General features: G+C 44.0%; 1 protein-coding gene across 7 annotated transcripts in view; it reads left to right on the plus strand.

Moving 5' to 3' along the window:
- Window positions 1-27,742, plus strand: part of DIP2B (DIP2 acetate--CoA ligase B (putative)) — a 67,900-nt gene extending 40,158 nt beyond the window's left edge. For 4 of the 7 annotated variants that reach the window (XM_086768771.1, XM_086768774.1, XM_086768773.1 and 1 more), the window contains 33 exons: window positions 824-967; window positions 1,763-1,882; window positions 2,487-2,684; window positions 2,929-3,020; window positions 3,523-3,633; window positions 5,108-5,231; window positions 5,759-5,868; window positions 6,594-6,696; window positions 7,710-7,774; window positions 8,055-8,148; window positions 8,689-8,808; window positions 9,595-9,709; window positions 10,332-10,471; window positions 10,690-10,826; window positions 11,145-11,225; window positions 11,703-11,830; window positions 12,562-12,676; window positions 13,635-13,836; window positions 14,251-14,360; window positions 14,501-14,581; window positions 15,130-15,253; window positions 16,730-16,851; window positions 17,486-17,597; window positions 18,047-18,156; window positions 18,806-18,936; window positions 19,469-19,637; window positions 20,663-20,833; window positions 21,350-21,411; window positions 21,537-21,594; window positions 22,183-22,257; window positions 22,830-23,007; window positions 23,204-23,327; window positions 23,822-27,742. In XM_086768771.1, coding sequence (XP_086624897.1) covers window positions 824-967; window positions 1,763-1,882; window positions 2,487-2,684; window positions 2,929-3,020; window positions 3,523-3,633; window positions 5,108-5,231; window positions 5,759-5,868; window positions 6,594-6,696; window positions 7,710-7,774; window positions 8,055-8,148; window positions 8,689-8,808; window positions 9,595-9,709; window positions 10,332-10,471; window positions 10,690-10,826; window positions 11,145-11,225; window positions 11,703-11,830; window positions 12,562-12,676; window positions 13,635-13,836; window positions 14,251-14,360; window positions 14,501-14,581; window positions 15,130-15,253; window positions 16,730-16,851; window positions 17,486-17,597; window positions 18,047-18,156; window positions 18,806-18,936; window positions 19,469-19,637; window positions 20,663-20,833; window positions 21,350-21,411; window positions 21,537-21,594; window positions 22,183-22,257; window positions 22,830-23,007; window positions 23,204-23,327; window positions 23,822-24,074 — 4,079 coding nt within the window. In that variant the 3' untranslated portion in view covers window positions 24,075-27,742. Of the gene's footprint in view, window positions 1-823; window positions 968-1,762; window positions 1,883-2,486; window positions 2,685-2,928; window positions 3,021-3,522; window positions 3,634-5,107; window positions 5,232-5,758; window positions 5,869-6,593; window positions 6,697-7,709; window positions 7,775-8,054; window positions 8,149-8,688; window positions 8,809-9,594; window positions 9,710-10,331; window positions 10,472-10,689; window positions 10,827-11,144; window positions 11,226-11,702; window positions 11,831-12,561; window positions 12,677-13,634; window positions 13,837-14,250; window positions 14,361-14,500; window positions 14,582-15,129; window positions 15,254-16,729; window positions 16,852-17,485; window positions 17,598-18,046; window positions 18,157-18,805; window positions 18,937-19,468; window positions 19,638-19,724; window positions 19,959-20,662; window positions 20,834-21,349; window positions 21,412-21,536; window positions 21,595-22,182; window positions 22,258-22,829; window positions 23,008-23,203; window positions 23,328-23,821 lie in introns of those variants that run through there. The other 3 variants (XM_086768772.1, XM_086768776.1, XM_086768778.1) reach the window with 3 other exon arrangements.
- Window positions 27,743-27,773: the final 31 nt, after the last annotated feature.

Here is a 27,773-nt window from a genome sequence, read left to right on the forward strand (position 1 = left end):
CCTTCGTAAGCAGCAGTTGCTGGTTCTGTTAAGCTAGAATAGAATATTCTTGCCCTATCAGGTGACTGAACCTGCTGTGTTGTATAAAGAAATCCCATGTAAGCAAAAATGGCTTATTTAAGAGAAAGTTAATGAGAACTACTGAACTGTGCAGAGTTACTTGCAGTTTTGAAGCTTACAAACTCATCCGAAAAGGAGAACAGTGTCTTGCAACTTAAAGCAAAAGTAAGACCCAGCTCGCCCCATTCATTAGATTTGAAGTTTGTTATTTAACTGCTGGACAAGTTCATACTGTTTAGCCACCGAACTGGAAGAAATTTAAACCCAACCTGATTTTTTTGCTGATCTGCTTTAGTCAATAGCCTACCACGTGTTTTGTTGTAGAAAGCCCTTACTGACAAAAATGTCTAGCAAGAGACGTTAGTGCATAGGTGATGTAGGTTTTTGTTGTGGGACTTTGATTATTTCAGAGCTGATGTGGATCTCTAACATATTTTTTTCCAGTATGAATGTCAGGAGATTGAGTTGATTTGAAGGCTAGAGACCAAGAACAGGAGTTCTCTTTTGGTGAACCACTTTCCCGACATGGACAGAGCCACTCATCCTGTGCCTTTGTTTTCTGTTTTCCAGAACAGATAATGTGCACCTCCTAGAGCTACTTAATGTTTAGAAAGTGATGTGTTTGCCATTAATAAGAGCTCTCACACGTTCAACTCATTAAAGTCTTAAGATTGTTGGTAACAGGTAGCTAACACTTTGCTTGTTCCACCTGATAATGAAATGGGTATGTTAATTGCCATCTCTGTTTTCTTGCTTTTTTTAGAAAATTTCTCAGTTCCCCCAGATGTCACAGCAACTACCTCCTCTTCCTCAGCACGCCCAGCAGCGATTGACCTCCCTCCCTCAGGGATCGTGAAAGGCATGCACAAGGGATCTAATCGGTCTAGTCTTATGGATACTGCTGATGGTACGGAACCTGTCAGAGCGCTCAGAAGTTAGAATGGTGTTAAGGAAGGACTTGAGTCACATGATTTATTCTCCCAACTCAAGTTTATCCCATTTAAGCACTTCACAAATTTGGAATGGTTATGGCATTAGCATTAACACAGTTAATGCTGTGCCGCAGTTATGGCGTTGGCATTAACGCATTCCCATGCTGCAGCAGTTACCTACTGTGTACTGAACTGGAGACAATCATGGGAGAGATAATAGGCCTTTCTCTTCTCTACCACTTTTTAAGGAAAAAAATTACAAAAGCTTAGGTAGGCTAATTGTTTTTGAAAGCTTTTATCCTAGAATCCCCAAAAGGAGAGGGAAAGTGAACGAAATAATGTAATTCCTGGCTATAATTAAGCTCCCACGAAGCTGAGAAGGCTCAAAGCTGGCTGGCATAGCCTTTGTGCAGAGGGGCAGCGTTGGTGCCCTCCCTGTGCTGGCAGCCTGGCACCGCAGCTGGTCGATACCGCGGGCAGGCGCCGTTCTGGAGGCTGTGGTTTGCAGCCAGTGCGGTGTGGCAGACAGAGGTGCAGGGGAGTAAACGCTTTAAAGATGAATTTCTGCTACTAGCATTTTCTGACCACTGAGTTAATACAGAACTGGTATGGTACTTGCTAATGTCATCCTGTACTGGCACAGCCTTTAATGGTGGGAGCCGGTAGTTGAATGAGCAGGGGCACCAAGAGGAGTATCCTCCGGTGGAAGAAGGCAAGATGTGTTAATAGAGATTATGAACACTTTTATCAGACAAAGTCTTTCTCTCCAGGTGTTCCTGTGAGTAGTAGAGTCTCCACGAAAATTCAGCAGTTGCTTAACACCTTGAAAAGACCTAAAAGGCCGCCCCTGAAAGAATTTTTTGTGGATGATTTTGAAGAAATTGTGGAAGGTAATAGCACCAAATAATGCTTTCTAGTAATCGGTTGTTATAAGTGCACAGGCGTATTCAGCACAGTGCTGAATTTATTTGTGCCATTGCTTTTGAAGTTGACTGATTGATTAGCTGTTTGCAGCTAGCAGTAGCCTTCATGAATTGTCTGATACAAAACCAATGTTTGAAGTAATTCACTGTACTGCTGAGCTATGACAAAGCTAAACTTCTTAGAATAACTAAAACTTACTAGCAAAAATATTTAAATAGATTTTTAAAACCCCTTGGTTTGCTTAGGCTACTTCAATTAGTTTCCCAAAAGGGATTGTCTTTACTGGTCGTTTCATTACAACCTTATTTTGTAATATTGTTGGTTTTTTTCTCCAATTCTGTGTTACTTTTCTCACTGTTATGTTGAATGCCTTTTAATGGCACTTTAGGAGAAGACTCCGTTCATGACGTTTTGTTTTGTGCAGGGCTACCTAGGAAGTGAAACGTGATAGGGCTTGTTAAACGTAAAGGCGATGAGGAAACGCGTTTGTTTTCAGTGCGTCTTTCCAGCTTAACTGTCTGCTAACAAATGGGAAAAGGCGAACTGGAAACATTATTGCATTTTCTTCAGTTCCACAGCCTGACCCAAATCAGCCCAAGCCAGAGGGACGCCAGATGACGCCTGTGAAAGGAGAACCCCTGGGAGTGGTTTGTAACTGGCCTCCTGCCTTAGAAGCAGCACTGCAGCGCTGGGGAACCACACAAGCTAAATGTCCGTGTCTGACAGCACTGGATGTTACAGGAAAACCAGTTTATACCCTCACGTATGGTGAGTTGAGCCCTGGCTTCCGTTGCTAAACTGCTCCGAAAGAGCAGCAGTGGATAGAACACAGGGTTGTTGGTCGCAGTGAGGTTGCAAATACTTTCCTGGGTTTTGAGAGCTTTGTAGACAAAGCAATGTAACTGAAACGGAGGAAGTGACTGTATACAGTAAAAGCAGTCAAGAATTGAAATATTCTCTTGTATACTGTGTTGATTTAGAGTTGTACAAGTCTCTCTTCTTTGTGTTCTAGGCAAATTGTGGAGCAGAAGTCTCAAGCTGGCCTACACGCTGCTTAATAAACTGGGGACCAAAAATGAACCTGTGTTAAAACCTGGAGATAGGGTAATGAGTTTGGGACTGTCTGGTTCTTCCTCTGAAGTAAAAAGAGGGTTCAAGGGGGCTATAACTTACCACAGACATTATAATCTTGTTCTTTTAATAGTGAGACTCTTATCCCAGGGACAGGCTATTTGGGAAAAAAACTTCTATGATTTTTCAATCCTGCTGGCTCCTGTGTAAGTAACCGCTTGACTCTGAACTTTGAAATACATCTAAGGAAGAGCGTTGCAGCTCTGAGAGAAATAGAGTTTTAGACCTCTGTGTTTTGGCTATGCGTGCATCTTCGTGTGTATGGGCACACGGGGAATGCTGACATTACCGCGTGGGGAACTCATGCACATACCAGATATTCTGCAGAAGAAAGAGTGTTTGAAGATGCCCTGTGAAAAATGCTATGTTGGAATGTGAAATAACACAAAGTTTTCTGACTTCTAGTCACTAGAGAGCTGAACTTTGCTTTTTTTTCCTTGTATTTCAACTAACAAAACGTTTCTGTGAATTGTAGGTAGCCCTTGTTTATCCCAACAACGACCCAGTCATGTTTATGGTGGCGTTTTACGGCTGTCTCCTAGCAGAAGTCATACCAGTGCCTATAGAGGTACCTCTTACCAGAAAGGTAACGTTGATGAAACTTAGAGGAGTGATAGTCTGATGTGGGACGAAAGCCAAGTCAGACCATCAACTTCTGAAAGTGTTTCGCAGCATCTGACTGCTGCCTTAGCAGCTCTGTATCAACGCAGTGTGCGAGACCTTGGTGAACCTGCAATAGCTGTTTAAAAATGGAAAAACATATTGACAGAGCTGTGCTGAGTAGCTGGAGATGATTGAGTCACCTAAATGCTGTAGTTTTCATTCTGTTATTGCAAATAATTTATGCAGTACAGATAATGTTGTGAGTCTGCCCTCTGATTGACGAGGGGTCTCATTTCCACCCATGCTTAGCATCTGCCAGTCTTTTGACTTCGCTGGAGACTGAAGGTGCGAAGTATTTCTGAGGACTTCTAGATACTCTATAAATTCTTTGCCCAAAAAAGATTTTCTTTACCCTTACCAGAATTTTTGCAATTTTGACATATTATTGCCATGCCAAGAGCTGTGTAAAACTACAGACTCTCGTAAGAGGAAACAGGAAACAGGATCATGGCAAACATATGCCAAGAGAGGTGGTAATGAAATGGTAAGCTAGTCTGGTAATGCTATGAGAGTCACAGAGCTTTGCTTTCATCTCTCTGCAACATGACAACTGCTATAGCAACCAAATACAAAATTAAAACTTCTCCCAGCATTTGCCCAATCACATTTCTTGGTGAGGTACCACATTTAAGTGTTTTTATCATTGTGCAACATAAATTAGGTCCTAGGGGAAGAGAGGCCATGTTATTTCAATGTAATTATATGTTTTACTTTTTTTTTTTTGCCTCTTTGATTCCTCTTTGAAGCATCTGGGCTTCCATTAATGAAAATAAATGGTGTGTGCTTGATGCCTATATGCTGGGCACGAGCACTTGTTTTCTCTGGATTTCACATGCAGTGCCTTTTAGTCTTGCCAGTGTAGTATTTGTTTTATGTATAAAGAGCTCCCTTTGAGAATCACCAAATTTCTCTGCAATCTGTCCCCGGTTACATAATCATTTCATTTTTGAACAAAATTAATTGAAAAGAGCAGACTTGGTATGCAGATGATTAAGTAGCCCGTCTGCGTTTTTGCGATGGCTTATCATTCTCCTGTGGACTTTTATTGGCCTGTAGATACGGCTCCATTTTCACTCAGCAGGCCTTTGTGCTGGATATATATCATCTTCCAAAATGTGTTATTACGTAAGCCTAGAAGCAGTTGTATCCATCCCTGCCAGACAGTGGTTATCGTTTGAGTTCCAAAGCATTGCCAGGCATTGGCTGTAGGTGGAGAAGGACAAACCAAAGGAAAGAGTGTTTCTGGGCTTGGGTTGCTTCTTTTCCTCCCCTTGTGATCCATAATGTTACCATCCAGTTACCAGAGCATTACCAAACCTCAGATTTTGGTAAGGGGGAAGCTGGCTTATGTCATCTTCAAACAGGAATGACTTTTTTTTTCCCCCCTCTTCCCTCAGGACGCTGGTGGTCAGCAGATTGGTTTTCTGCTGGGAAGCTGTGGTATTGCTTTGGCCCTCACCACTGAAGTTTGTCTGAAAGGGCTTCCAAAAACCCAGAATGGAGAAATTGTGCAGTTCAAAGGTTAGATCGGTTATAGAATTCCTTTTGATCGTACTTTTGCTGTAGCTGAGCTGTCTGAAGGTGGTTGTGAGAAGTCTGAATGCATTTTGGGGGCACAAAGGGAGCGGCATTGCTGATAGCATCACTTAACTGCTGTAGGATTAATGCATGAGGTGTGGATCGGTGCATGTGTCCGACAGAATTGCTTCGTTCTGAGAGTCACGATGAATCCACCTTACAAGCCAGGATTGTCCTCAGATCCCTTCAGTGGCATTTGGCAGGTTCCAAGGCAGTTTTATTAATGGTACCAGAAGCTATATTTAGCAGTACTGCAGGGATCTTTCCTGAGCAGAGGAAGTGCCCTGTTACCCACTGAACTCCCTGATGAGAAACGAGATGAACCTTCTGGCTAGCAGCTTGACTTGGATTGGTATTTTGCTTGTGTAACTGAACTTGGACAAATGATAGGGTTTCAGTGTCTTTTTGCAGAATATAAATCCCTCAATAAATAAACTAATATTAATATTCTACTTTAATTTTGCCTCTAGGTTGGCCCAGACTCAAATGGGTTGTGACAGATTCAAAATATCTCTCCAAATCTCCTAAGGACTGGCAGCCCAACATCTCAGCTGCAGGAACTGAGCCAGCATATATTGAGGTAAGTAGTGAATGGGGAATAGAAAGTAGTTTCTGTGAGCTGAATTTAATGTTCTAATCACCAGAGAGATAATACTTTCACCTCGCTAGCTTAGACTTCCCAGTTTCGAGCCACTGAAACGAGTCTTTCACTGTGCACAACCTGCTGTGAAGCTTATTTTAGTTTTGAATACCTTTGTGGCCTTGAGCCCTGCTGAAAATGAACTGGAGAACACTGTTCTTGTTCCAGAAAGCAGTAATTGAGACAACTGAGCCATCTGAGATAGCGTACTTGGTAACACAGATTTCTGAACCTACTTAAGCCAGCAGAATTTTGAATTTTTTGAAAATTTGTTCACCTCAGTAAGGCAACTTCTAGGAATTGCAGCGGTTTAAGTAGTAGCAGTAACTTGGCTGTTCTAAAATTACAAATTGGCTGTTCAGTTTACTTAGGGGAGCAGGAAGAGATGCTGTGAGAAGCAGTAATAGTGAAATAAGTGCAAACACATTCAATTGCCATCTTTATCTCATATCTCTCTGGAGTTATCTGAGAATGTTTGCTGCCCGGGTCACTATTTTCTCGGCAGTGAACCTTGCTGATGCTATGTCTCCACAAGCGTGTACCTTTTTGAGTATGTCTCAGCAGCGTTAGAGAAACAAAACTTTATTTAATACAAATTCTCTGATTTCATTTCCTTCATATGCGGGATCCAGAGTCACACCCTGACCTTTTTTTCTCTTCTGTAGTACAAGACGAGCAAAGAGGGCAGTGTTATGGGTGTGACAGTATCTCGGATTGCCATGCTGTCTCACTGTCAGGCCTTGTCTCAGGCCTGCAACTATTCTGAAGGTAGGTGATGTCAAAGAGACATCAAAGGGATGAGGGTTCAGTGACATCATTTTTTGGTGGCTGCCTGTCATTTTTAACAGCTGTCTGTGAGTAACCGATATACAATAGTATCTACTTTGAGGAAAAAGGAAAAAAAAAGTGCAGATTCACTCTCCCCCCAAAATTGAAGACTATCTGTAGTCTTTTCCATCCAAAACTACATCATTTTCACTGCCGTAGTGAAGAGGAATAAGAAGTGAGATGGGAAGTGGGATTTGCATCATATCTGGAACGTTAACGAGTCTGTTCTGATGAATCAGAAGTGGAGCATTTTTCAACAAGCTTGAGTCTTTCTCTTGCTATACTGAAGGATCACCCATTAAAATGCCTTTCCAAACTTTTGTTCTTTGTAGTGTGTGTCAATATCAAAGCACCTCTTGCATAAACTAGTTCTCTACTAGTTGCATCAGGCTTTGTGGCTAACCCCCAAATGGAGACTGGAAATTGCTGGTGGGAGTACAGAGAGTTCTGCTATAGGATATGGTTTTAGTCTGGTCTGCCTTGTAAATCTTACTTATATATCCGTGACTGAAACTTTACTTTTAGAGCTGTATGTCGTTGTACTTTAAAATGCAGTTTGTCTTTTGGAAGCCATTACTTCAATTTCTGTTGCTTCTGGGAGCCAGTGCTCGGATGACGTTCCCTACTCTCTTCCCCTGCTGCTGCTCATACATAGTGAGGTTGAGACCCATTCTGTTCTACTGCTGTACGTTACAGCTGGAATGGAATTTTCTTGCAGCTTTTTAGGATGTGTTCGTTCTCTTAAATTGATGTTCAGTTGTGTTATTTTGCATAACAAGGAGCTCTGACTAGCAGAACGCATAATCAGACAAACAAGGCTCTGCACTTGCTTGCTACCTGTCTGCCTCTTGGAGCGGATCTGACGGGTTCAGACGTACGCAGATCCTAGCATAAATAATGGTCACGGCTGTCCTGTCACATTTCACTTCAAACCTACAACTTTCTCTTCCCAGGTGAAACAATAGTGAATGTTTTGGATTTTAAGAAGGATGCAGGGTTGTGGCATGGCATTCTCACGGTGAGTTGAGCCTGTAAGGACTTTCTGAAGCATTTCATAACTCTTTATAATTGCAACATGTGAGGAGATGGTTGACTAAGTCAGCCATTTCTCTCCCAGCTGGATCTGCTGGGAGGAAGGAAGAATATGGAAGTATAGAGGAAGTATAGAAGCATCCTCGGTAAACTTATGTGAATTCATAGCAGGGGTTGATGGGGAGCGAGTATGACTCCTGTTTCTGCTTGATAATAGATTTTGTGAGCTCTTTTCTAAAAATATTTTTTTTTTTTCTACTTTTCAGAATGTAATGAACAAATTGCATACTATCAGTGTGCCCTATTCTGTGATGAAAACCTGTCCGCTCTCGTGGGTGCAGAGAGTTCATGCTCACAAAGGTAACTGTATGCTCCACAACTCCAGCTTGAAGTTCTCGGGATAAATGAGTGAGGGGCATTAAAATCTCAATGCTTTAGAGCTCTTCCACGACAAATATCGAGGGCCAAAACTCTACAATTTATTTGTAAATATGCACAAAGTTCTAATGCCAAGTGAATGTCAGCAAATTTGATGGGGACCTCGTGACCGGTGTACTTGAGTCAGTGCCTTTAATGAGACCAAGAAGATAGCTGAGCACAGCAAGATCCATTGATCCCCAGTCTTCACTGAGGACGTTCACGTGGTGATAATGATTTATGGATTTTGGAGGAGAGGCTTCGGTAGTGACAGACCCTGGCTGAGGGTGGGCAAATGGCCTGCATGCCACAGCAGATGCGATTGTATGTTGGTGTTTGCTGTTACTGCAGGCTCAGTTAATGAAGGCTTGCTTGCTTTAGTGGCAGTTTTCTCATTTGGGGGTGTTGGAGTGTGTATTCATACAAAAATGACTCATAGAAAGCTTTTATTTGCCCTGATACCATTTTTCTGTTGTTTTGCAGCAAAAGTTGCTTTAGTCAAGTGTCGAGACTTGCACTGGGCCATGATGGCCCATCGAGACCAAAGAGACGTCAGTTTGAGTTCCCTGCGCATGCTGATCGTAACTGATGGTGCAAATCCTTGTGAGTACGCGCGTCCTGCTGTTTTCAGGAGAGAGGTTTCTCAGCTGGTTGTATCACAGACTCAAGCATAACTGCTTTTGCAGACACTTCTGAGAAGATTTCAGTTAGAGCAGCTGCCTAGTAACACAGAGCTGTGGGTTGTGGTACTTGAGCCCCAGGGCGAGGGGTTTTCTGGGCTTTCATCCTTTGAGTATGAGTTGTGAAAGGTACCGCAAAGTAGCAAACAGGAGAGTTGAATGGGGAGCTCTTGTGTGGAGAACAGAATTCTGGTAGACACTCTGAGCTTGGTTTTAAATTGCTCACGAGGAATAAGGGAAAGGCATTTAAGAAGAAGTTTGAAGGGGAAAAAATCCCCAGAAAAGTCAGCAAGGAATGCTGTTAGGGAAAAGGCTTACGGAGTGTTTGTCGAAGTGGCACCAGCTGGAAGGGATACTTGCAGTACTGTTTAGACCTGTTCTGATTATGCACGCTGTATGGAAACAGACCCTCCATACGTACACTAATTGTTGGAGGTCTGGAAAGTATTTTTAGCCTGTTGCTGTACTGTCAGCATGTAAGAACTCTGAAGCAAACTGGGAGAGAAAAGCAGACTTGTTCAAGAGAATACGCCTGTTCCCAACACACTTAGTAGGCACTTACGCTCGTTTGTGGCTAATATCTTGGAAGATGCTACCTGGAGTTTTAGAAGTGATACTCTGCAAATACACTGCACTTATTTCTAGGTTATTTTACAGAGAAATTTAAAAATCAAATTAAGTCACGGTGGCATATTTTCTTTCTTTCCAGGGTCTGTTTCCTCATGTGATGCCTTCCTGAGCTTGTTTCAGAGCCATGGGCTTAAACCAGAGGCAATTTGTCCGTGTGCCACGTCTCCAGAAGCGATGACTATTGCAATACGGAGGTAATGGGCGTACAGCATTGCAGTTTGTTTGCCAGGTTCAGTGATCCAGGCTGAGGTTTGTTCACACATCAGTTGGTCATAGTTGACTTAAGCGTGTAATAAACTCCACTGACACACACTGTGTGTGCTCAGGTATTCTAGTAGCTACACTGTTAAACATTTCTCCTAAGATACGAGGGCTTTTTTTCCTCTAAGATACACGGCAGCTCAACAGTGCCTGTAAGAGCTGTGCATTGCTTTTTCCTCCTCGTGATTTACACAGCTGTGTGGATTCTTGAAACCGAGATTAAATTTGATATCACTTTGGTCAGTCATTTGTTTCTGTCCACGTTCTGCCTTGTGTAGTAAGTAGCCCTGTAACGACCTGGCCTGGGAGCAGGTGTTTAACATGAGGGAAGCTAAAAAGCTGGAAGAAGAGTTGCACTTGCCCAAGAATACGGTTTCTTACTGATCAACGTGGCTTTTCTGGGAGACAGTCCTTACCACCATCTCAGAGTTAAAAATTCATTGTGCAAAGCAGAGACACTGAAATACGCGTTTTTCTGTTGCTGTAGTGTCTTCATCAGAATCTAATAATAGCCTGTATGCCTGATTTCGAGTATTGATTTTGTGTCCTTCAAAGGCCTGGGGTCCCCGGGGCACCTTTGCCTGGAAGAGCCATCCTCTCCATGAACGGGCTGAGTTTTGGCGTGATTCGTGTCAACACTGAAGATAAAAACTCAGCTCTTACCGTCCAGGATGTTGGCCACGTGATGCCGGGAGGTAAAAATGTGCATGAGTCCTCTGTAAGACCTTTTTGCAAATGATCTGGAATGTTTTAGAAAAAGAACTGCTCAGTGTTCTCTCCCATGTTCAGCCGCAGCGTTGAGGGAGGTGGGCAGTCCCCGTCCTGCGTTGTCACGTCTGTCACGGTTCAACGTGTCCGTTCTTACACAGGGCAGATCTCGGGAACTGTTCTAACGGTGCGTAATTTATCCTAGGAATAATGTGCATAGTGAAACCTGACGGACCACCTCAGCTCTGTAAAACGGATGAGATTGGTGAAATCTGTGTGAGCTCCAGAGCAGGAGGAATGATGTATTATGGGCTGGCAGGGGTGACGAAGAATACGTTTGAGGTACGTGTAATAGGATGCATCTGTCTGTCCCCGTTTCCTGTATAGAACTGATAGCCTGGTATAATTTCTTGGTTTTGTAACTTAATTGTTAATGTTGGTTTTCTTTAAGAAAATACCCTGAAAAACTCCTTACAGTTAGATATATTCAGTATTCCCCTCTCATAAAGGTCTCCCACAGTGCTAAAACGATGACTGTACCAAGGATTCCCTCCCCTTCTCATCACTTCACTCACATACGGTGTGATTCCCGATGTGGGGAATGTTTTTCTATCCTCAGGCAAATCCACTTTGCCTCCAACGCCCTGCCTTCTGTTGCAGGTTATCCCTGTGAACGCGGCTGGCTCTCCGGTGGGTGATGTGCCATTTGTCCGTTCCGGCTTGCTGGGGTTCGTTGGACCAGTACGTAACTAAGTTTTTGAGCTTGCGTTGCTGTATTCTCTTGTCCGTGCTAATAGCCTTCAGTGTTTAAAAGAAAAGCGTTTCTGTGCAGATGTATGTGTGAGGATAGCATACTGTGGATAACAGAGCTGGAAGTTAATGGATTTGCCTGAGCGAGTAGGAGCCCTTACTTTTCCAGCACGTTGTGCCGTACTGTGTTGCTTCTTACATTTTTTTAGATCGCTAATTCTTCTAAAAACAAAGTGTAAGCAGCTTTTTCTATGGCAGCTCTGCTATGCTTGCTGGAGTGTCTTGTCTCACTGACTGACTAGAATGCTCCTCCTGATTTAGTCATAAATTCTGTAATTTAAAGAGAAAGAAAATGTATTTTATACGAATTCCATTGATCTAGCCATAGTTATGAAATGTGCCAGTCATCAGAGACGTTTGAATATCCGCTTTATGTAAGTCACTCACAGATGCCTTTTTCTCTTTCAGGGCAGTTTGGTGTTTGTGGTTGGAAAAATGGATGGGTTGCTGACCGTCAGCGGACGCAGACACAATGCTGATGACATTGTGGCAACTGGATTGGCAGTAGAGTCAATAAAAACAGTTTACAGAGGAAGGTTAGCGAAACAAACCTTGCCCCTCCCCGTAAGCTTTTGCCTGTAATATAACAGAACAGGATCTTCCATTTCTCCTCACTAACTGGTTTGTTTGGGTAGCTCAGTTAAAGTAAGTATGGTTTTGGTTTAGACAGTAGTTGGCCTGATCCTGCCCAACACAGGGCTGTGTTCCCCACTATCCTGTCTGACTGTTCTGTGTACTTTAGGGGAAGGAGTCGAGTAACAAGATAAATCAGCCACATGAAGAATGTAGAATTGACTTTTAAGTCTCTGTAGTAGTTAACTGCTGGCTGAAGCTCTGCAGCAACGAAAAGTTTCGTTATTGTCCAAAGATACTTCGTTTGATATAGCAGTTGTGGATATAATTTCCTAGATCCTCAGGCAGGATTGGAGCTCATCTCTAAGACTTGCCAGGGGACTTTAAGCCCCCTGCCTCATGTAGATCCTTTTAAAGCTTTTATTGCGTGACTGATCTGCTGGAGGTTGGAACAGAAATGTGATAGCAGGTTCAGAGGACAGGGGACTATGCTACGTAGAAATTTCATCAGAATTAATCCCTTACGTACTTCACAAAGTCTTTCCTTTTTGACTCACTTTTAATTGTTTAGTGTTTTTTCTCTGCCCCATGGGGACTTTTTTACGAGTTCTGTCTTTAGTCTGTTTCCTTGGCTTCCTATTCCCAAGGAGTAAAACTGGAATTTGTGCCAATATGGCTCTCCCCTTTTCCCCAGGATTGCTGTGTTCTCCGTATCTGTCTTCTATGATGAGAGGATTGTGGTGGTTGCAGAGCAGAGGCCAGATGCATCCGAAGAGGACAGTTTTCAGTGGATGAGTCGAGTGCTGCAGGTAAGCCTGCTTTCCTGGGTGGAGGAGGTGAGTTTGTGCGGTTTTTCAGTGCGTGGGCAGATCAGAGGCCATCAGCATGCCCCAGATGGAAAGAGCACAGGCTGACGATCCCTCTTGGCGCAAGGTGTTTTTACAGGTCACAAGCTGGGTACATCTGCTGTGTACAAGCTGTTCTGTTATGTCCTGAAGGTCCTGGGAAAGCGGCTGCCACACAGAACAGCGCAGACTCTGACAAAGTGGTCAGCATTATGTAGAGAAACACAGTTGTCTCTCTGCATTGCGAAGCAGATCCAGTGCTCAAGCTTAGGAGTTCTCCTTTTAGTCTTGGATCATGTTGGCGCTCAAAGTTATGCTTTAAAGCCACAGTTATCTTTGGAGATGCGTTTTCAGCAGGGAGACAGTTAAGCAGAGAAAGGTTGAAACAGCTGAACGAGTGTAGTCCTAAGAAGGCAGAATGAGTAGCAAATGCTTACTTTGAGAGCTGCCTCATGCTGTGTGTCATTCTTGGGAATGATGTTTCAGGTTGTGATGGCTGCAAACTGGGGAGAAAAATCAGGGCAGAACGTGGTGGTCTGAAGAACGTCTGGGATGTCTGAATGCTGAGGCGGACAAAAAGGAGCGGTGTGAGATGGTTCAGAGGAGACAGATGGATACAGTCCTAAGATCAAAATCATATGATTCGTCAAGCAGCTGTGTATATTTTGGGATTTTGGTCATGATTTAAAAAAGGATTTCTTGTATATGAAAGGGACGATAAAGGCAGGGATGCTAACAAGCACTTAACTCTTACCATAGGGCTCCCTGATGTTACAGGGGTGAAATGGAATCGTAGTGCTTGACTTGCTCATCCGTTACCTTACAAATGCAGGTTTGTCTTGCAGTGTGTCAGCGCGGCCAGTATCCGTAGACTTTCTCCGGTAGTACCAAGAATTCAAGTGACCGTGTTTCCTTTCTCTAGGCAATTGACAGCATTCACCAAGTGGGTGTATATTGCCTCGCTCTTGTGCCAGCCAATACCTTGCCAAAAACTCCGCTGGGAGGGATCCATATCTCTCAAACTAAACAGCACTTTCTGGAGGGCTCTCTGCATCCGTGCAACATCCTCATGTGTCCGCACACGTGTGTGACGAACTTGCCAAAACCCAGGCAGAAACAACCAGGTAACATGAGCGCCTTTTGTTAAATGTTAGCAAACCAAAGCTCGCAATCTCAGACCTAGGAAGCTGTGCTGTGCCGCCAACACTGGGTGTCCTGCTTGGTGGGGACCAGAGCTGGTCTTGTGGCCTGTGGCTGGGGTGTGTTTGGGCCTCTTTTTGCATGCGTCAGTCAGTAATTTGGGTTCCTACCTTTGAACTCATTGGGATTCTCTCTGCTGATGAATAGGAGACCAGCAATGCCTTCTGAACTCGGTCAGTGAGGTTTCATTGCCTCTCTTCTTCCATCCATGCCCCGGAGCAGCGAGATCCTCTGGAGAATCTTTGTCCCTTTGCTGTCCTGCAGATTGCAGTTCTAGGCCAGCTCCTTCCCGTTTGTGTTCGAAGTCCAGTTTTCATGCAGCTGTTCTTTATCAACAGGCGTTGGCCCTGCCTCTGTGATGGTGGGGAACCTGGTTGCTGGGAAGCGAATTGCTCAAGCCTCTGGAAGAGATCTTGGTCAAATAGAAGACAATGATTTAGTTAAAAAGGTAAATCAGTATTTGTTACAGCTAGAGAATGGGAAAAGAGTTTACCCTACAGCTGAATACAAGGCAGCAGCGTGAAGAGGACTGAAGTGCTGCCTCTGAAGTAGCAGCACTGGTATTTAATTACTGCCTCTTCGTTTCAGCACCAGTTCCTGACAGAGGTGTTGCAGTGGAGAGCTCAAGCGACTCCTGACCACCCACTCTTCCTTTTATTAAATGCCAAGGTACAGTCAGTGCTGAGTTGTTGGGGTTTTTAAGGTCCACAGCACGTTATTCAGTGCAAGATTGAGACTGTGTTTAAAATCTCTTGCCCATTCCAGTGTCCTCTGTTTGGTCTCTGTATCAGATTTTGCCCGTGGATTTGTAACTTAAAATTTGAACCTTTGAACCTGTAGGTCGCTTCACCTCAATGGCTATCACCGTTCAGTGCTTCATTTTAAAACTGAGCGTGTTCGTAGGTCCCACTGGTTCCTGTATCATTTAATGGTGTATCCCTGTTGAGTATATTCTGGCAAGGTTCTGGTGCAAGAAGACCTGAACTGACTCCCTGGAAGGTAGAATCTTCTAGAGCAGATCTAACTCCATCTGTCTTTTTGGGTATTGTAGTGGATAAACAGCTCGCTGAATGCCAGCAGCCTATAGCTATAGATAACTGGTAGCTATAGACTGATGCTAGCAAGCAAATTTGGGGTTTTCTTTTTTTGCAGCGGCCATTTTATTGACACATGTGTTGTGCCAGGCCCTGTTTAGAGCATTTCTGTCTCCTTTCAAGGGAACCACTGTGTGCACAGCCACCTGCCTTCAGTTGCACAAAAAAGCTGAGAGAATTGCATCAGTTCTGTGTGACAAAGGACATCTCAATGCAGGAGACAATGTGGTGCTTCTTTATCCTCCTGGTAAGCAAGTGTTCATAATGACTGCGTCCCACTGTGGAAACCATAGAATCACAGAAGGGTTTGGGTTGGAAGGGACCTTCAAAGCCCACCCAGCCCAACCCCCCTGCCAGGAGCAGGGACATCTCCAACCACATCAGGTTGCTCAGAGCCCCGGCCAACCTGGCCTGGGATGTTTCCAGGGATGGGGCATCCACCGCCTCTCTGGGCAACCTGGGACAGTGCTCCACCACCCTCAGTGTAAAACATTTCTTCCTTCCCTTCTATTTTAAAACCATCACCCCTCGTCCTGTCCCAGCAGGCCCTGCTGAAGAGTCTCTCCCCACCTTTCCTGCAGCCCCCTTTGGGCACTGGGAGCTGCTCTCAGGTCTCCCCGGAGCCTCCTCTTCCCCAGGCTGAACAGCCCCAGCTCTCTCAGCCTGGCCTCACAGCAGAGCTGCTCCAGCCCTCTCAGCATCTGCGTGGCCTCCTCTGGCCCCTCTCCACCAGCTCCATGTCCTTCTGATGTTGGGGGAGCAGGGTGTTTTTTTGAAAAGCAGAGATCATTGGAACAGCGATACCTTAGGGACTGCATAACTCACTGACATAGTTCTGACTCCAGAGAGGACTGTCCTCATGTCTTGCGTTTGCAGTGTCAGGACTCAGACTTTGTTTCTCTGGAGCTTTGGAAAAGCCAGTTTGTACCTTCTCACTCCTGACTAGATCTTGCTGTGTCATGATGTTTAGAATAAAAATTTTAAAGACTTCTGTGGCTATCAAAGATCTTCTGGTATGGTATGTTCACTAGAAGGTTATTAGAAACTTGTGAAAGCGCTGCATGTGCTGGAGAATTGCACCGATCACCCTACTAGAGACTCCTCAGCTCCTGGTCTGCTCAGATTGTCTGAAATCACGTTGCCAGTTGGCAGCTTTTCTTCCAGGGAAAGCATGTAGTTTGCTGTGAGAAATGCAGGGTGGCTTCTGGTAGAGACTGGTGCCACTGCCTTCAGGTGTGCAGGAAATGGAATTTCCTCTGAGACCGTTGGGTCACTCTTGTGTGGCAGCAGGCTGGGAGCAGCGGGAAGGGCAGTCTGCCTGCTGTGGCCGGTACCACACAGCTTTGTAACGAGATGCGTGTAAGACACTCGCTGCTAGTGAGAGCTGCGCTCTGGTGCGTGTACTCTTGCCTTGCCAGACAGTTCTCTTTGTCCTGCCTGACTTTTGGGTCGTTTGACACTTGGGACGTTCTTTTCCTGTAAGATGGGTATGGTTTTCTGTGTGGTCAGTCTTCTGTACTTTCCCACTCCCTTCTCCCAAGCTTTCTTAGCTTCCTTGTTGTGCTCCTCGCAGTGTTTGGACTGCCTGTGTTGCACATCTGTGCTGTGGAAGTGACTAGTGTTTGTACCTTCTAACGAATCATCACCCGTGCTTGGAGAATCAACAGTGCTCAGGAGTGTCCGTCCACCACTGTCCCACACTACAGCCTCTGTGTCCTTGCAGGCGTTGAGCTAATCACCGCGTTCTATGGCTGTCTGTACGCTGGCTGCATCCCCGTGACCGTGAGACCACCTCATGCTCAGAGCCTCACTGCTACTCTGCCCACTGTGCGAATGATCGTGGAAGTGAGTAACGGGGCTGTAGCTGAGAGCGTGGCTGGAGCTCTCTTGCTTTGGCCTCCCAGACTCCAGGGGTTAGCACAGCTGTCCAGGCTCCCACGCTGTTTACATGGCAGCAGCGGCTGAAGGACAGTGTTTTCATTCATAAAATGCAGGAGGGAACCACCTCTCCTTACATGGGAAGACTAATTGCTACGAAACAGGTGGTTTCTGAGCGATACCACCATGGGATGTTACCACCTAAAACTTCCCGCTGACGTTCCTTAGTGCTGGGCAAGTGCAGGTCCTGCGATGAGTCACTTTCCAAGCCCAGTAACCAGGGAAGGATGCCTCCCCGTTCTCGCTGCTGGGAGAAAGCTGGATGTGGGTTGTGTAATGTTCTCGCCTGCTGTTAAAGTCCTGATGTGGTTCTTTGCATTTGGGGTTTTAGTTAAGGAAGACTAGAGAGTAGCATGTTGCAAAAGCCAAAGAGATTAATGCAAGTTTGCTAGGGGAGGCTGGCTACAGATGGTAAAATACGCTCTCTGAACATCAGATCTTGCAATGACAGTGCTATGGGTACATGCTTTTGTCTGTCTGGGTTTTTTTGTTTGTTTGGTTTTGTTTTGTTTTTTTTTTTAGTAAGTGTTTGTCTTTTTAGGTCAGCAAAGCTGCCTGTATTCTCACAACCCAGACCTTAATGAGACTACTGAAATCTCGAGAGGCGGCTGCCGCTGTGGATGTGAAAACCTGGCCAACCATCATTGACACAGGTGCGGTCCGTGGAGTAAATGACTTTGAAGTTCTGTGTAGGGGTTACCATTGATTTCCAAAGAGATTGTCCCTCATTTCAGTTGCTAACTGGATGGCTCTTAAGCATTTGTTTGAATATTCAGAAAAACTATCCAAGGTATAAGCGAGGTCTGACCTTATTTACTGACGTCTCTTCTGCATTTGTTGAGCTATGCATGGAAAATAATGTTACTGCAAAGCCATGTTGCAGAAGACTGTTCATTTCCGTAAGACAAGAGTGAGTTGGTCTTCCCTCCCTTTGCCTGAGAATGAATAATCTTCTGCACAGAAACTCTGTCAAGAGTCTTGTCGTGTAGTCGTCTGTCTCTTTTGGAAAGAGAGTTAACAAAGCTTTTTGAAAGTTGTGTTCTCCTTTCAAACACCGGTTCAGTCATCAAAAATGAACCACGTTTGTTCCTTTCTTCTGCAGATGACTTGCCCAGGAAGCGACTGTCTCAGATCTATAAGCCACCTACGCCTGAAATGTTAGCATATCTAGATTTTAGTGTTTCCACAACAGGCATGCTTACAGGAGTAAAGGTACAGTACAGTGGTTTCAGAAGGTGGGGGTTTTGGTGTCTTGTCCGTGTCTGGTATTCTGAATCGCCTCTCCCCTCGACCTCCACCAAAGCTGGCTCTTGTAGCTTACATAAAGACCACGCTTTTCTCCCAGTAAAGCTGTGGATTCGCTGCAGACGATGCAGTGTGACTGGGCTGAGGAACTCGTTCTGCAGTGTAGGAAGGCAGGTCTGTACAGCAGGCATCGGGAATTCTGCTGCTGCCTCCCGCTGGAGCACTGCCTGTCAGGAGAGCGGCGAGGATGCGAGTGGTGTAGCTGTGAGCTGCCGCTCCCCCCACCAAGGGCGGAAGAGGAATGCAGTTGACAGAGAAGAGGATAAGAAACTGAAAAATGAAAGCCTTAGCGTGTCACTAATGATCAGCTGTGTTTGCGGCCTGAGATGCCCAGAGCTTTTAAGCAGTAGCCGTTGGCATCGTGTTTCCGTTTACTGTGGCTCAGAGGGTTCTGCGAGTGCTCCGCGTACGCTGTGGAAGATTAGGGAAGAAAAAATGTAGTTTATGGATAAGTGTTACCAAGGCAAACCTATCTTTAGTCTTACCTACCCGTCTTGATGGGGTCCTGTTGTGATGTCCTTGAATTTCAGCAGTTTCTCTGTCTCTGGTGTTGCAGATGTCCCACGCGGCAGTGAGCGGCCTTTGCAGGGCCATCAAGCTTCAGTGTGAGCTCTACTCCTCTCGGCAGATTGCAATTTGTCTTGACCCCTATTGCGGACTGGGTTTTGTGCTCTGGTGCCTTTGCAGGTATGGCTTTTGAGGGGAAAAGGAGAAGATTACTCCTGGCTGGTTAGAAGCGGGCAATGGCAGTCCATATACATTTACAGTAAGGGGAGAATTTGCCTTTGAACTGGCAATAATATCTTCCCTTTTCCTGCAGATTAGCAAGATGTTACCCTGTCTTGATTATGCGTATTTGTGCTGAATAATTACTGGCTCCAGAATTATTCTCTTGCCTTTCTTCCTTGATTACATGCTGCAGTAAGCGAGTTTTCTTTCTGTAAACTGTGTGGTTGAGCCAGGTCTCTTCCTTCACTCTGACAGTGTGCGCGCACATTTGTGTGTGTATAAATCGTTATTCTTGTACAGTAAGTTTTATTTTTAAAACAGAGTTGCCACAGAAGGTGGACATTGGAGGCATTATCAGTTTGCCCCAGATGCAGAGTCCCACAACCTGCTTTTGGTCTAGCAGGAATGTAACAGGAAAATACAGTAAATATTAATTTAAAGTTAACTACGTGCTACACAAAAACGTTTTCTTCCTTAATGTTCTTCACAGTGTGTATTCTGGGCACCAGTCAATTTTAATTCCTCCTATGGAGCTGGAATCAAATCTTTTTCTCTGGTTATCTACTGTCAGCCAGTATAAAGTAAGGGACACTTTCTGTTCCTATTCCGTCATGGAACTGTGCACAAAGGGACTTGGAAACCAAGTTGAAATGTTAAAGGTAAGAAACGTTTCCTGAATGTTGTGTTATATAAACTAAGGAAACTGTGGTAGAAAAGCAAAGTGATATGATTGTTAAATACAACAGTTTTCAGTCCACAGCCTGCTCAAAAAGCAAAAGCAACAAGAAATGTCTGCAGCCCGGGAAATGAAAAGGATTGAAGTTGCGTGGGGTGCCTGCGTTGCGCTGCGGGCAGCACAGTGGCAGCGAGTGGCAGGAGCTGCCGGGCAGCCCCTGGAGGGAGGATGCCAGCAGCAGGATGCTCTGCAGAGGAATTGCTTATGTAACAGTCTGCAGTGAAGGCTCAGACCAGCACATGATGTAAAGCACACATGTTAGGAGATTTGCTAACTAGAGGTGTTTTCTCCTTGGAGAGGAGAGGAAGGAAAAAAAAAAAATGCTCCATAAAATGCTTGAGACAGCTTTTTTGCATGGGGTTTACTGAAATAGGATACTTCATGAGATTCAGGGTCAGTCCTTTCCTGTTGGTGGCAGAGTTCTGAAGGTGTCTTTGTGTGTCACCAGTTAAACAGAATAATGCACAGGCTTGAGCAGCTGGCTAGTGCTGCTCAGTGCATTCACAGTCATGTCTAGAAATAATAATGGATTCTGGTCCCAGTTTTGTTGAAGACTCAGTGTAATCCCAGTAAATTACTTTACTCTTATTTGGTTTGATTTCCATCTATGTAAATAGTGAATAACAGATGTAAGCTTAGCTGAAAAGCACTGCAGAAGCACGTGATGCTACGTCCTATGGCAGAGGACGAAGTACTGCTAATGTATGTTTTGTTCTAGTGATATTTCTGGGCTCCGATCAGACACATTTTATAATTACAAATAGAAGCTGAAAAGAGGAAATCACTTGAACACAAGAACAGGGCTTGTCCTGCATTTCTTGAGTGATTTATTTGGGATTGCAGGGATAAAAAGCAAGGGTCATTTCTTGTGAGGGGACAGACGTCGGTGCAGCGTGGCAGAGGTAATTAACACATACAGTCCCTTGCAGTCAAATGTGTCTTTTCCAGGCACGAGGAATAAATCTCTCCTGTGTCCGGACTTGTGTGGTAGTTGCAGAGGAACGGCCGCGAGTTTCTCTCACTCATTCCTTCTCCAAACTCTTCAAAGACATTGGCCTGTCGTCTCGTGCTGTAAGCACCACCTTCGGATCAAGAGTCAACGTTGCCATCTGTTTGCAGGTAACGCGAGTGCTGTCTAGCGCACGTGTTGTCACTGGCACCAGATTCCGCAAGCTTCTGCACACGCGCTGCTGTGTCGTTAGCGTAGCCCAACATCTGCTCTGTGGAGAACAGCTGGCACGAGATTGAAGCAGCTTCTCTTGAAAACTACCAGATTTTATCTCAGGAGCTCAAAACACCTGAAACATGACCTGAGAGAGCTGTTTATTGCCCTGTAAACAATGACTCTCGCGGCCCCGGGGCTGACAGCTGAGAGTGCTTGGGCTGTCTCCATAGCAGCTCCCCCCTCTCCGAAGACGCATCCCACACTGGTGTCACATTCGGCACAGAGAGAAGACAGCCTCTTTACTGAAGTGTTGCCCTTAGTGCAACTGCAGAGGTGGGGAAATGTGGATATGAGCTTTGCTGCCAGTAGGAAACCCCTGGAAGCGTTAATGAGCTCAGGCAGGAGTTCCCCTGACTTCTGTAGATACATTATTTTTTTTTTTTTTTTTCTTTTAAATGTTAACTCCTCAGGGAACATCCGGGCCTGATCCCACCACGGTGTACGTAGATCTGAAATCCTTGAGACATGACAGGTACAGTAAGTTTACTTAATCTTATTAAAGAACTCCATATAAAATATTGTAATGGTACTGAGCTATCACACTCCTCAGGAGCTTTCAGCTCCTTTTTTCCCTGACAATGTTCTCTTTACCTTCAGAGTACGTCTGGTGGAAAGGGGAGCTCCACAAAGCCTGCTGCTTTCAGAATCTGGGAAGGTAATTCCATGTTGTTACCTAGAGGCGTGGCACCCAGCGTCTGATTTATGCCCCTCATGACGTCCATGTGTAGCTAGGAAAGGTCTTGTGGCATGGCGTGAGAAAAGGTGACAGCTGGTTACGCTGTTCCTCTGGAAAGTTAGTTTGATTTATAATAAAGTATCTGTGGATTTAACAGCATGCTTTGCTCAAACAGTTGGGAGGATTGGTTCTGTTTATAGTAATGAACCATCAAAAGTGTCTGCAATCGTATGCCTGAATTCAGCATGCATTTGAGATTTACTGTGGCTTTTATTCCCTTCTTTAAAGAGATTAACAAAAACGTCTTTCACAATAGATTTTAAACATTGACTTCTTCCAAACCAAGGTCTGGCAACACTTACAGGCCTAGAATCCCTTACCTGTGTGACTCCTGAGCCACAAAATACATTCATACCGTTAGCGTACTTCAGTAGACGTGTCCCAGCGTGTTTTATACCCGTGTGCCGTTGCTGTGGGTGGAAGCATTCCTTCCAGAGGTAAATGACCAGCCTGTGAATGTCAGTTGTTCGGGAAGATAATTCACGTATTCCTTCCTGTGATCTTTAGATTTTACCTGGAGTCAAAGTAGTCATTGTCAATCCTGAGACAAAAGGGCCTCTTGGAGATTCTCATCTTGGGGAGGTAAGCGCAGATTTCGCTGTTTGGGTGGCTTCTCTCTGCTCTTCGAGCTGTACTCTCTCTGTTCGGTTATGCAAGCTGCTGGGTGACGGTTTGAGTGGTAATACATGCAGGCCTTTTTAAAGTGAACTATTGCTGGAGCGTGCAGAATTTGGGTGTGTTATTTTGCTGTCAAGCTTAAAGAAAAAGGAAGGCTTGTTCCAGTCTAAATCTTGTATAACTGGCTTCCAAATAATCTAATTTACATTTTGCTTTTCTTATCTTGATTGCACACCAGTATTTGATCTGTGTTGATAGATTATTATCAATTTTTGGACTCCACATGTTATAAAAATCTGCAGTTTCTTCAGTTAATCCTCACCTTACAGTTATTAGGATCTTCAAGATGCATTTTTAAGATTCTACAGAATATTTGAAGGTTTGAGCTAAATGCAAAACACTTTTGGATCTGGAAGATCTTAGAATAAAGAGAGAACCTTCATGTTAGAGTTCATCAGCTGCTTCATTTTGACTCTCAAGAGATGCTCTGTTTTCTGTCCTGTGTGGACCTGACTGGTTTTCCACGTCCCGTGCAGATTTGGGTGAACAGTCCCCACACAGCCAGTGGCTACTACACGATCTATGACAATGAGACCCTTCAGGCCGATCACTTCAACACGCGTCTGAGCTTTGGCGATGCTGCTCAGACGCTTTGGGCTCGGACTGGATACCTCGGTTTTGTTCGTCGGACAGAGCTCACCGCTGCCAGCGGAGGTAAGGCAGAAATTAGGTTTTATGTTTTAAATGAAGATTAAGAGATTTCTTTCTTACTGTGCAGTGAATAAGTCCTGATCCACGCGTCTGGATACAAGAGACGCTTTGTTTTATCTAAATTCCATTTATTGTCTACCATTTTCTGTTCCTGCTTTCATCGTATGCGTACACTTCGCTTCCCATCTCTCCTCTCCAGAGCGCCACGATGCACTGTATGTTGTTGGAGCACTGGATGAAACCTTGGAACTGAGGGGACTGCGTTACCATCCAATTGATATTGAGACTTCTGTATCTCGAACGCACAGAAGCATTGCTGAATGGTAAAACAGCTATGAAAGATTAATTCATCCTGACCTAGCTGAAATGTAGCAGTATTTATGCAAAGATGCAGGATTTAATAGAAGAAAAATACACAAGGCAAATTCAGATACTTCTGCGTGTTACCATCAGCAAGTCATGCACCTCACTTCCCATCTGTAGAACAGATGGGAAACACTGACTGACTGGCTGACTCAGTGTTTTCTCACGAGCCTTAATTCAAAATAGAAGTGATGATTTCCTGCTCTGTGGTGTACAGAACCATTTATATTTGAGTCGGTGAAAGCGGCATTTAGTTTGCATGTCACACTGGGTAGTACTGAGATGTGTTCGAACTGGTCCTTGACGTGTTGGGACTAGGTGTTGGAGTCAGGTCGCTTGGAAATGCAGCCCAAAGCAGGTGGTAAGCTAAGGATGAAGACTTGTAAACTTTGTGTCTTTGTGTTTGTGAAAATAACTGGGTTTTCTGTTTGTGGTTTTTTTTTTTAACTTTCAGTGCTGTATTCACATGGACCAACTTGCTGGTGGTCGTCGTGGAGCTGTGTGGCTGTGAACAGGAAGCCCTGGATTTAGTTCCTCTGGTTACAAACGTGGTCCTGGAAGAGCATTATCTAATTGTGGGGGTGGTGGTGGTGGTGGATCCTGGAGTTATTCCTATCAATTCCAGAGGAGAGAAACAACGGATGCATCTCCGCGACAGTTTTCTAGCTGATCAGTTAGACCCCATATATGTAGCCTATAACATGTAACGTGTCGAGGGGAGGTGACGTTCAGAAACTTTACGGGACCACTAAATGACAAAGGGTGGCTATAGAAACGAAGCTGGTGAATCTTACTAATACTTGATACCAAGTTTGAGATTGCTGCCATATTCCCTTCATCTCATCCTGGGCACTGAGATCGCGTTAACCGACGGACAAAAGGAAATGTGGTAGAAATGGAAAACGTTTTAACGGTTTACTGAACTCCTAGCTTTCTAGAAAACGCGAAGTTGACAAGTGTGTGAGCTACAAACTTCCTAAGGCCTTTACAGTAGTGTTACTTTTTTCATCCGTTGTACATATTTGTATTTTTATCTAATACTGGTTTAGGATTCTATAAGGGGAGGGTTTATTTAGTTAAGATAATAAACTATTAAGAAGAGGGTCATCAGAGTTCTGCAGTTCCCTGCTATATAATGTACTTCGCATCTGTACTGTAGCTGTTCATTCCACGGGATCACACAACTGAAATATTTAAAACCGTGCCATGACCAAATCAATAACTTGCGGAATCTAAGAGTTACTTATTCATATAGATATTTCTTGAATTTAAAAAGAATTTTGCCTATATTTTAAATATGTAAATATTATTATACATAATTCACTTAGATAGAAAATTAACTTGGATTACGATGACAGCTGAAGGTAGAAATTTTTAAGGACAAGTAACTTTTGTGGTCCTTGGCATCATTGCATTTGGTTAGAGAACTGATGTCAGATACACGCATCTTTCACGAGTTTTCTTATTTCAGTACGTAATCTTTGATTGCTGGCCAGAAGTGTGTCACAGCGTGTAGAAACCTACCATTTTAAGGCACATCTTTCTAAGAGAGGCGAAATTTAAACAGTAACACGGCATTTGGTAGAAATCGCAGTGCAAGTCCAAAATGCTTAACTGAAGTGAGGCACCTGGGTGACAGCCTCTGCCTCCACCCTCTACGACACCTTGTGTTTAAAGGGAAAAAAAATCCTTTAGATTGACACACGGCGGAACTCACGGTGCAGTTCTGCTCTGGGCATAGCAAGGAATATTGTGAACAGGCTTTAATGTGAACCGGGAGGCAACAGCCCAGCCTTCCTCAAAGCATTCGCTAGAAAGAATGACGTCATTCTGGGGTTTAAGTTGAATGCAAGTTTTCTTTTACAAGAGGAAGCACAAAAATGAGGCAGAGCAATTCTGGTAAACACGTAATTAATTAACTTTGTGCAAATTAATAACCCAACCCACAAAATACTGTGTCCCCGTAGTAAACGTAAGGAAGCAGATGTCTTAGCGCAGCAGGTACAAGCTCTTACTGTTAGGAAGCAACTGCACACTGGGCTGAGGGAGAGACAGTCTTTAAGCTTTGACTCAAAATTGCCTTTCTTTCATCTAATACTTAACAATATTTTAAGAACAATTAAATTCCTGTGAGTGTTAAGAAAATATGATTATGGAAGCAATGAAAGCTGATGCCAGATACTTCAACAGGGTTTTTTGAGACAAATGTGGTATACAGTGTAAATAAACCTGTTATTAAAATGTTCCAGATTACCTCATTCAAAGTTTTTAGGCAGTTTTTAAAAGATTTATGGAATGAACTCTGAAGATCCTGTGGCAGTTATCAGAGCAGAACCCAGTGATCTGTAAGCAAACCCCAGTTTCGTCCTTGAGAATCTCCTGGTGCATTCTGTTCTGCACTGAAGACAGGAGTGTTACGGTTTAGGTAAGACGTTCCGAATTATATTTTTGAAAAATATTTGGTGGGGGAATAGATTCAGAAACTGGACATTACTGTGGCAAGTCTAGACTTTGCAAATGCTTCAGTTTGCAGGTGGGTATTTTTGAACAGTTTATTTTTCCGTGTCTGCCGCAGTAGCAGTATGGCACCGCAGATGCCGTTTTCCTGGTGGTGTGCCGCTGCCCGGGTGTGACAGGCCGTTCTGTTCTGGTTTCTTAAGATGTGCATCCTAGAATACCTGTGCATGAAGTCTTTCATTTCTTTAGTTTTGACAAATTGGACACAAAGTGAGGAAAGCGACAGGCGTAGCTGTGACTAATCCAGCTGGTCCTGCAACTTCGAGTGTAAGTGCACACAAATTGTTCTCCCTTTTCAGCCAGCAAAGCCTTGTTCCATTTTATGCATCGCTGTTTTTTTTATGTTTTCTTGCACAGCAAAGTGACTTGCAGTACAGCTTCGCCTCATTGTTGCCCATTTCAGAAGAAATTTTGATGGGCTTGACCTTTTTCTTACTCAAATTAGAGCTTTAGATAAATTGTTTCAACAAATGCTTTAGCTGTCCATCGAAATGGTTTTTAAGTACAATTCTAGGGTTGTCTTTTATTTTTTAGTTGCGTTTTTTCAGAAATAAAAAATGCCTGTGTTAATTTGATCAAAGGTTCCTAGTATGTGGAAGATCGACTTTCTGAAATGGCATTTTTGAGTGACATACTGGGTTTTTTTTCCCTTGGTTTTTATTTGGCTATGTATTGATAGCTTCTTATGGTTTGGGTTTTTATCTTGCAAGTTTACTTTGCGCTCTTGATCTTTATTCTGGCGTGTTACACTTCTCTGTGTTAGAGAACTGTAAGTTTACAGTCCTACCCGTAGCACGAGATGACGTTCCGTTCGATCGATAGCAGCTGGCCAGTTCTGACTATTGGATGCTTTTGTCCACGTTTGGCACAGTGAACAGCAGCGTCCTGGAGAGGAATGGATGCAGGGATGGAGCTGTGATTGTGGAAACTCTGATTTCCAACTCCGGCTCTGCTCGTGACTTGCCACACATTCAACAGGTCGTTTCACTCCTTCAGTTTCTTCATCTGTAGATGAGGAGGGTGCCGAGCCCTCGCAGCATCCCTTTGAGGCAACGGACTGTACAGCACTAAGTGCTAAGTATTTTTCATTGCTAGCCTCTTTGAGGTCGGGGTCAGGCTGTCCTTCCAAACTGCTAAGCGATTAGTTGGTTGTCCTGGGAGGCTGCCAAGAGCTGCGACTGCTTTGATTTGTAACGGTTATTTGGTGTCTTTCCGTACGAGAACAAACTGAGCTACTTCACTTCGGAAAACTGAGAGGGCCGCTGGTGTTGCGTGTTCCGGCTCAGAGCCGGCTGCTTTTCCGGAACTGCGGAATCAAGGGGTGAGTCCCGAGCAGCGGACTCTCCACACCAGTTTGGCTTTGTAGCTTATCCAGTTGCAGAAGGCAAATTATTTCCTACTGTTGTCCGTCAGATTCCAAGCTAACAGCTGCAGTGAAACTTAAAAACTAGGAATTCTAAACACTTGGAACTGAAGTATTTTGTATGTCTTGCTGTTTATGAATGTTCCCTGAGGTATGTGGGCACAGCTAATTTCGAGTCCTGTTCTGTTAAAATTTGCACTGCATTTCTGATTTAAATAAATGTAATTAAGATGTGTCATACTAACTGTCCTAAAAATAAGGTTGTAAAAACAAGACAAATTTTAGCCCTAAATGCAATTTTTCTTTAGTTTCTGTCAACCTATTTACCATTGTCCAATTCAGACTACAGCATTATGTAATTATATGTATAAAGTTTTTATTTATTTAAAATTAGATTAGATATACATTTTTAAATTTAACATCTGGCTGGACAGTGTTCCATTAACGCATTGATTGTGTTTCCTTTGTCTTGTGTTAATAAATATTGATGCTTGATTGCTTGCTTAGTTCTTCATCTGCCATTTCG

Source organism: Chlamydotis macqueenii, chromosome 29 (genome assembly GCF_036417535.1).
Source record: "Chlamydotis macqueenii isolate bChlMac1 chromosome 29, bChlMac1.mat, whole genome shotgun sequence".
NCBI lineage: Eukaryota > Metazoa > Chordata > Aves > Otidiformes > Otididae > Chlamydotis > Chlamydotis macqueenii.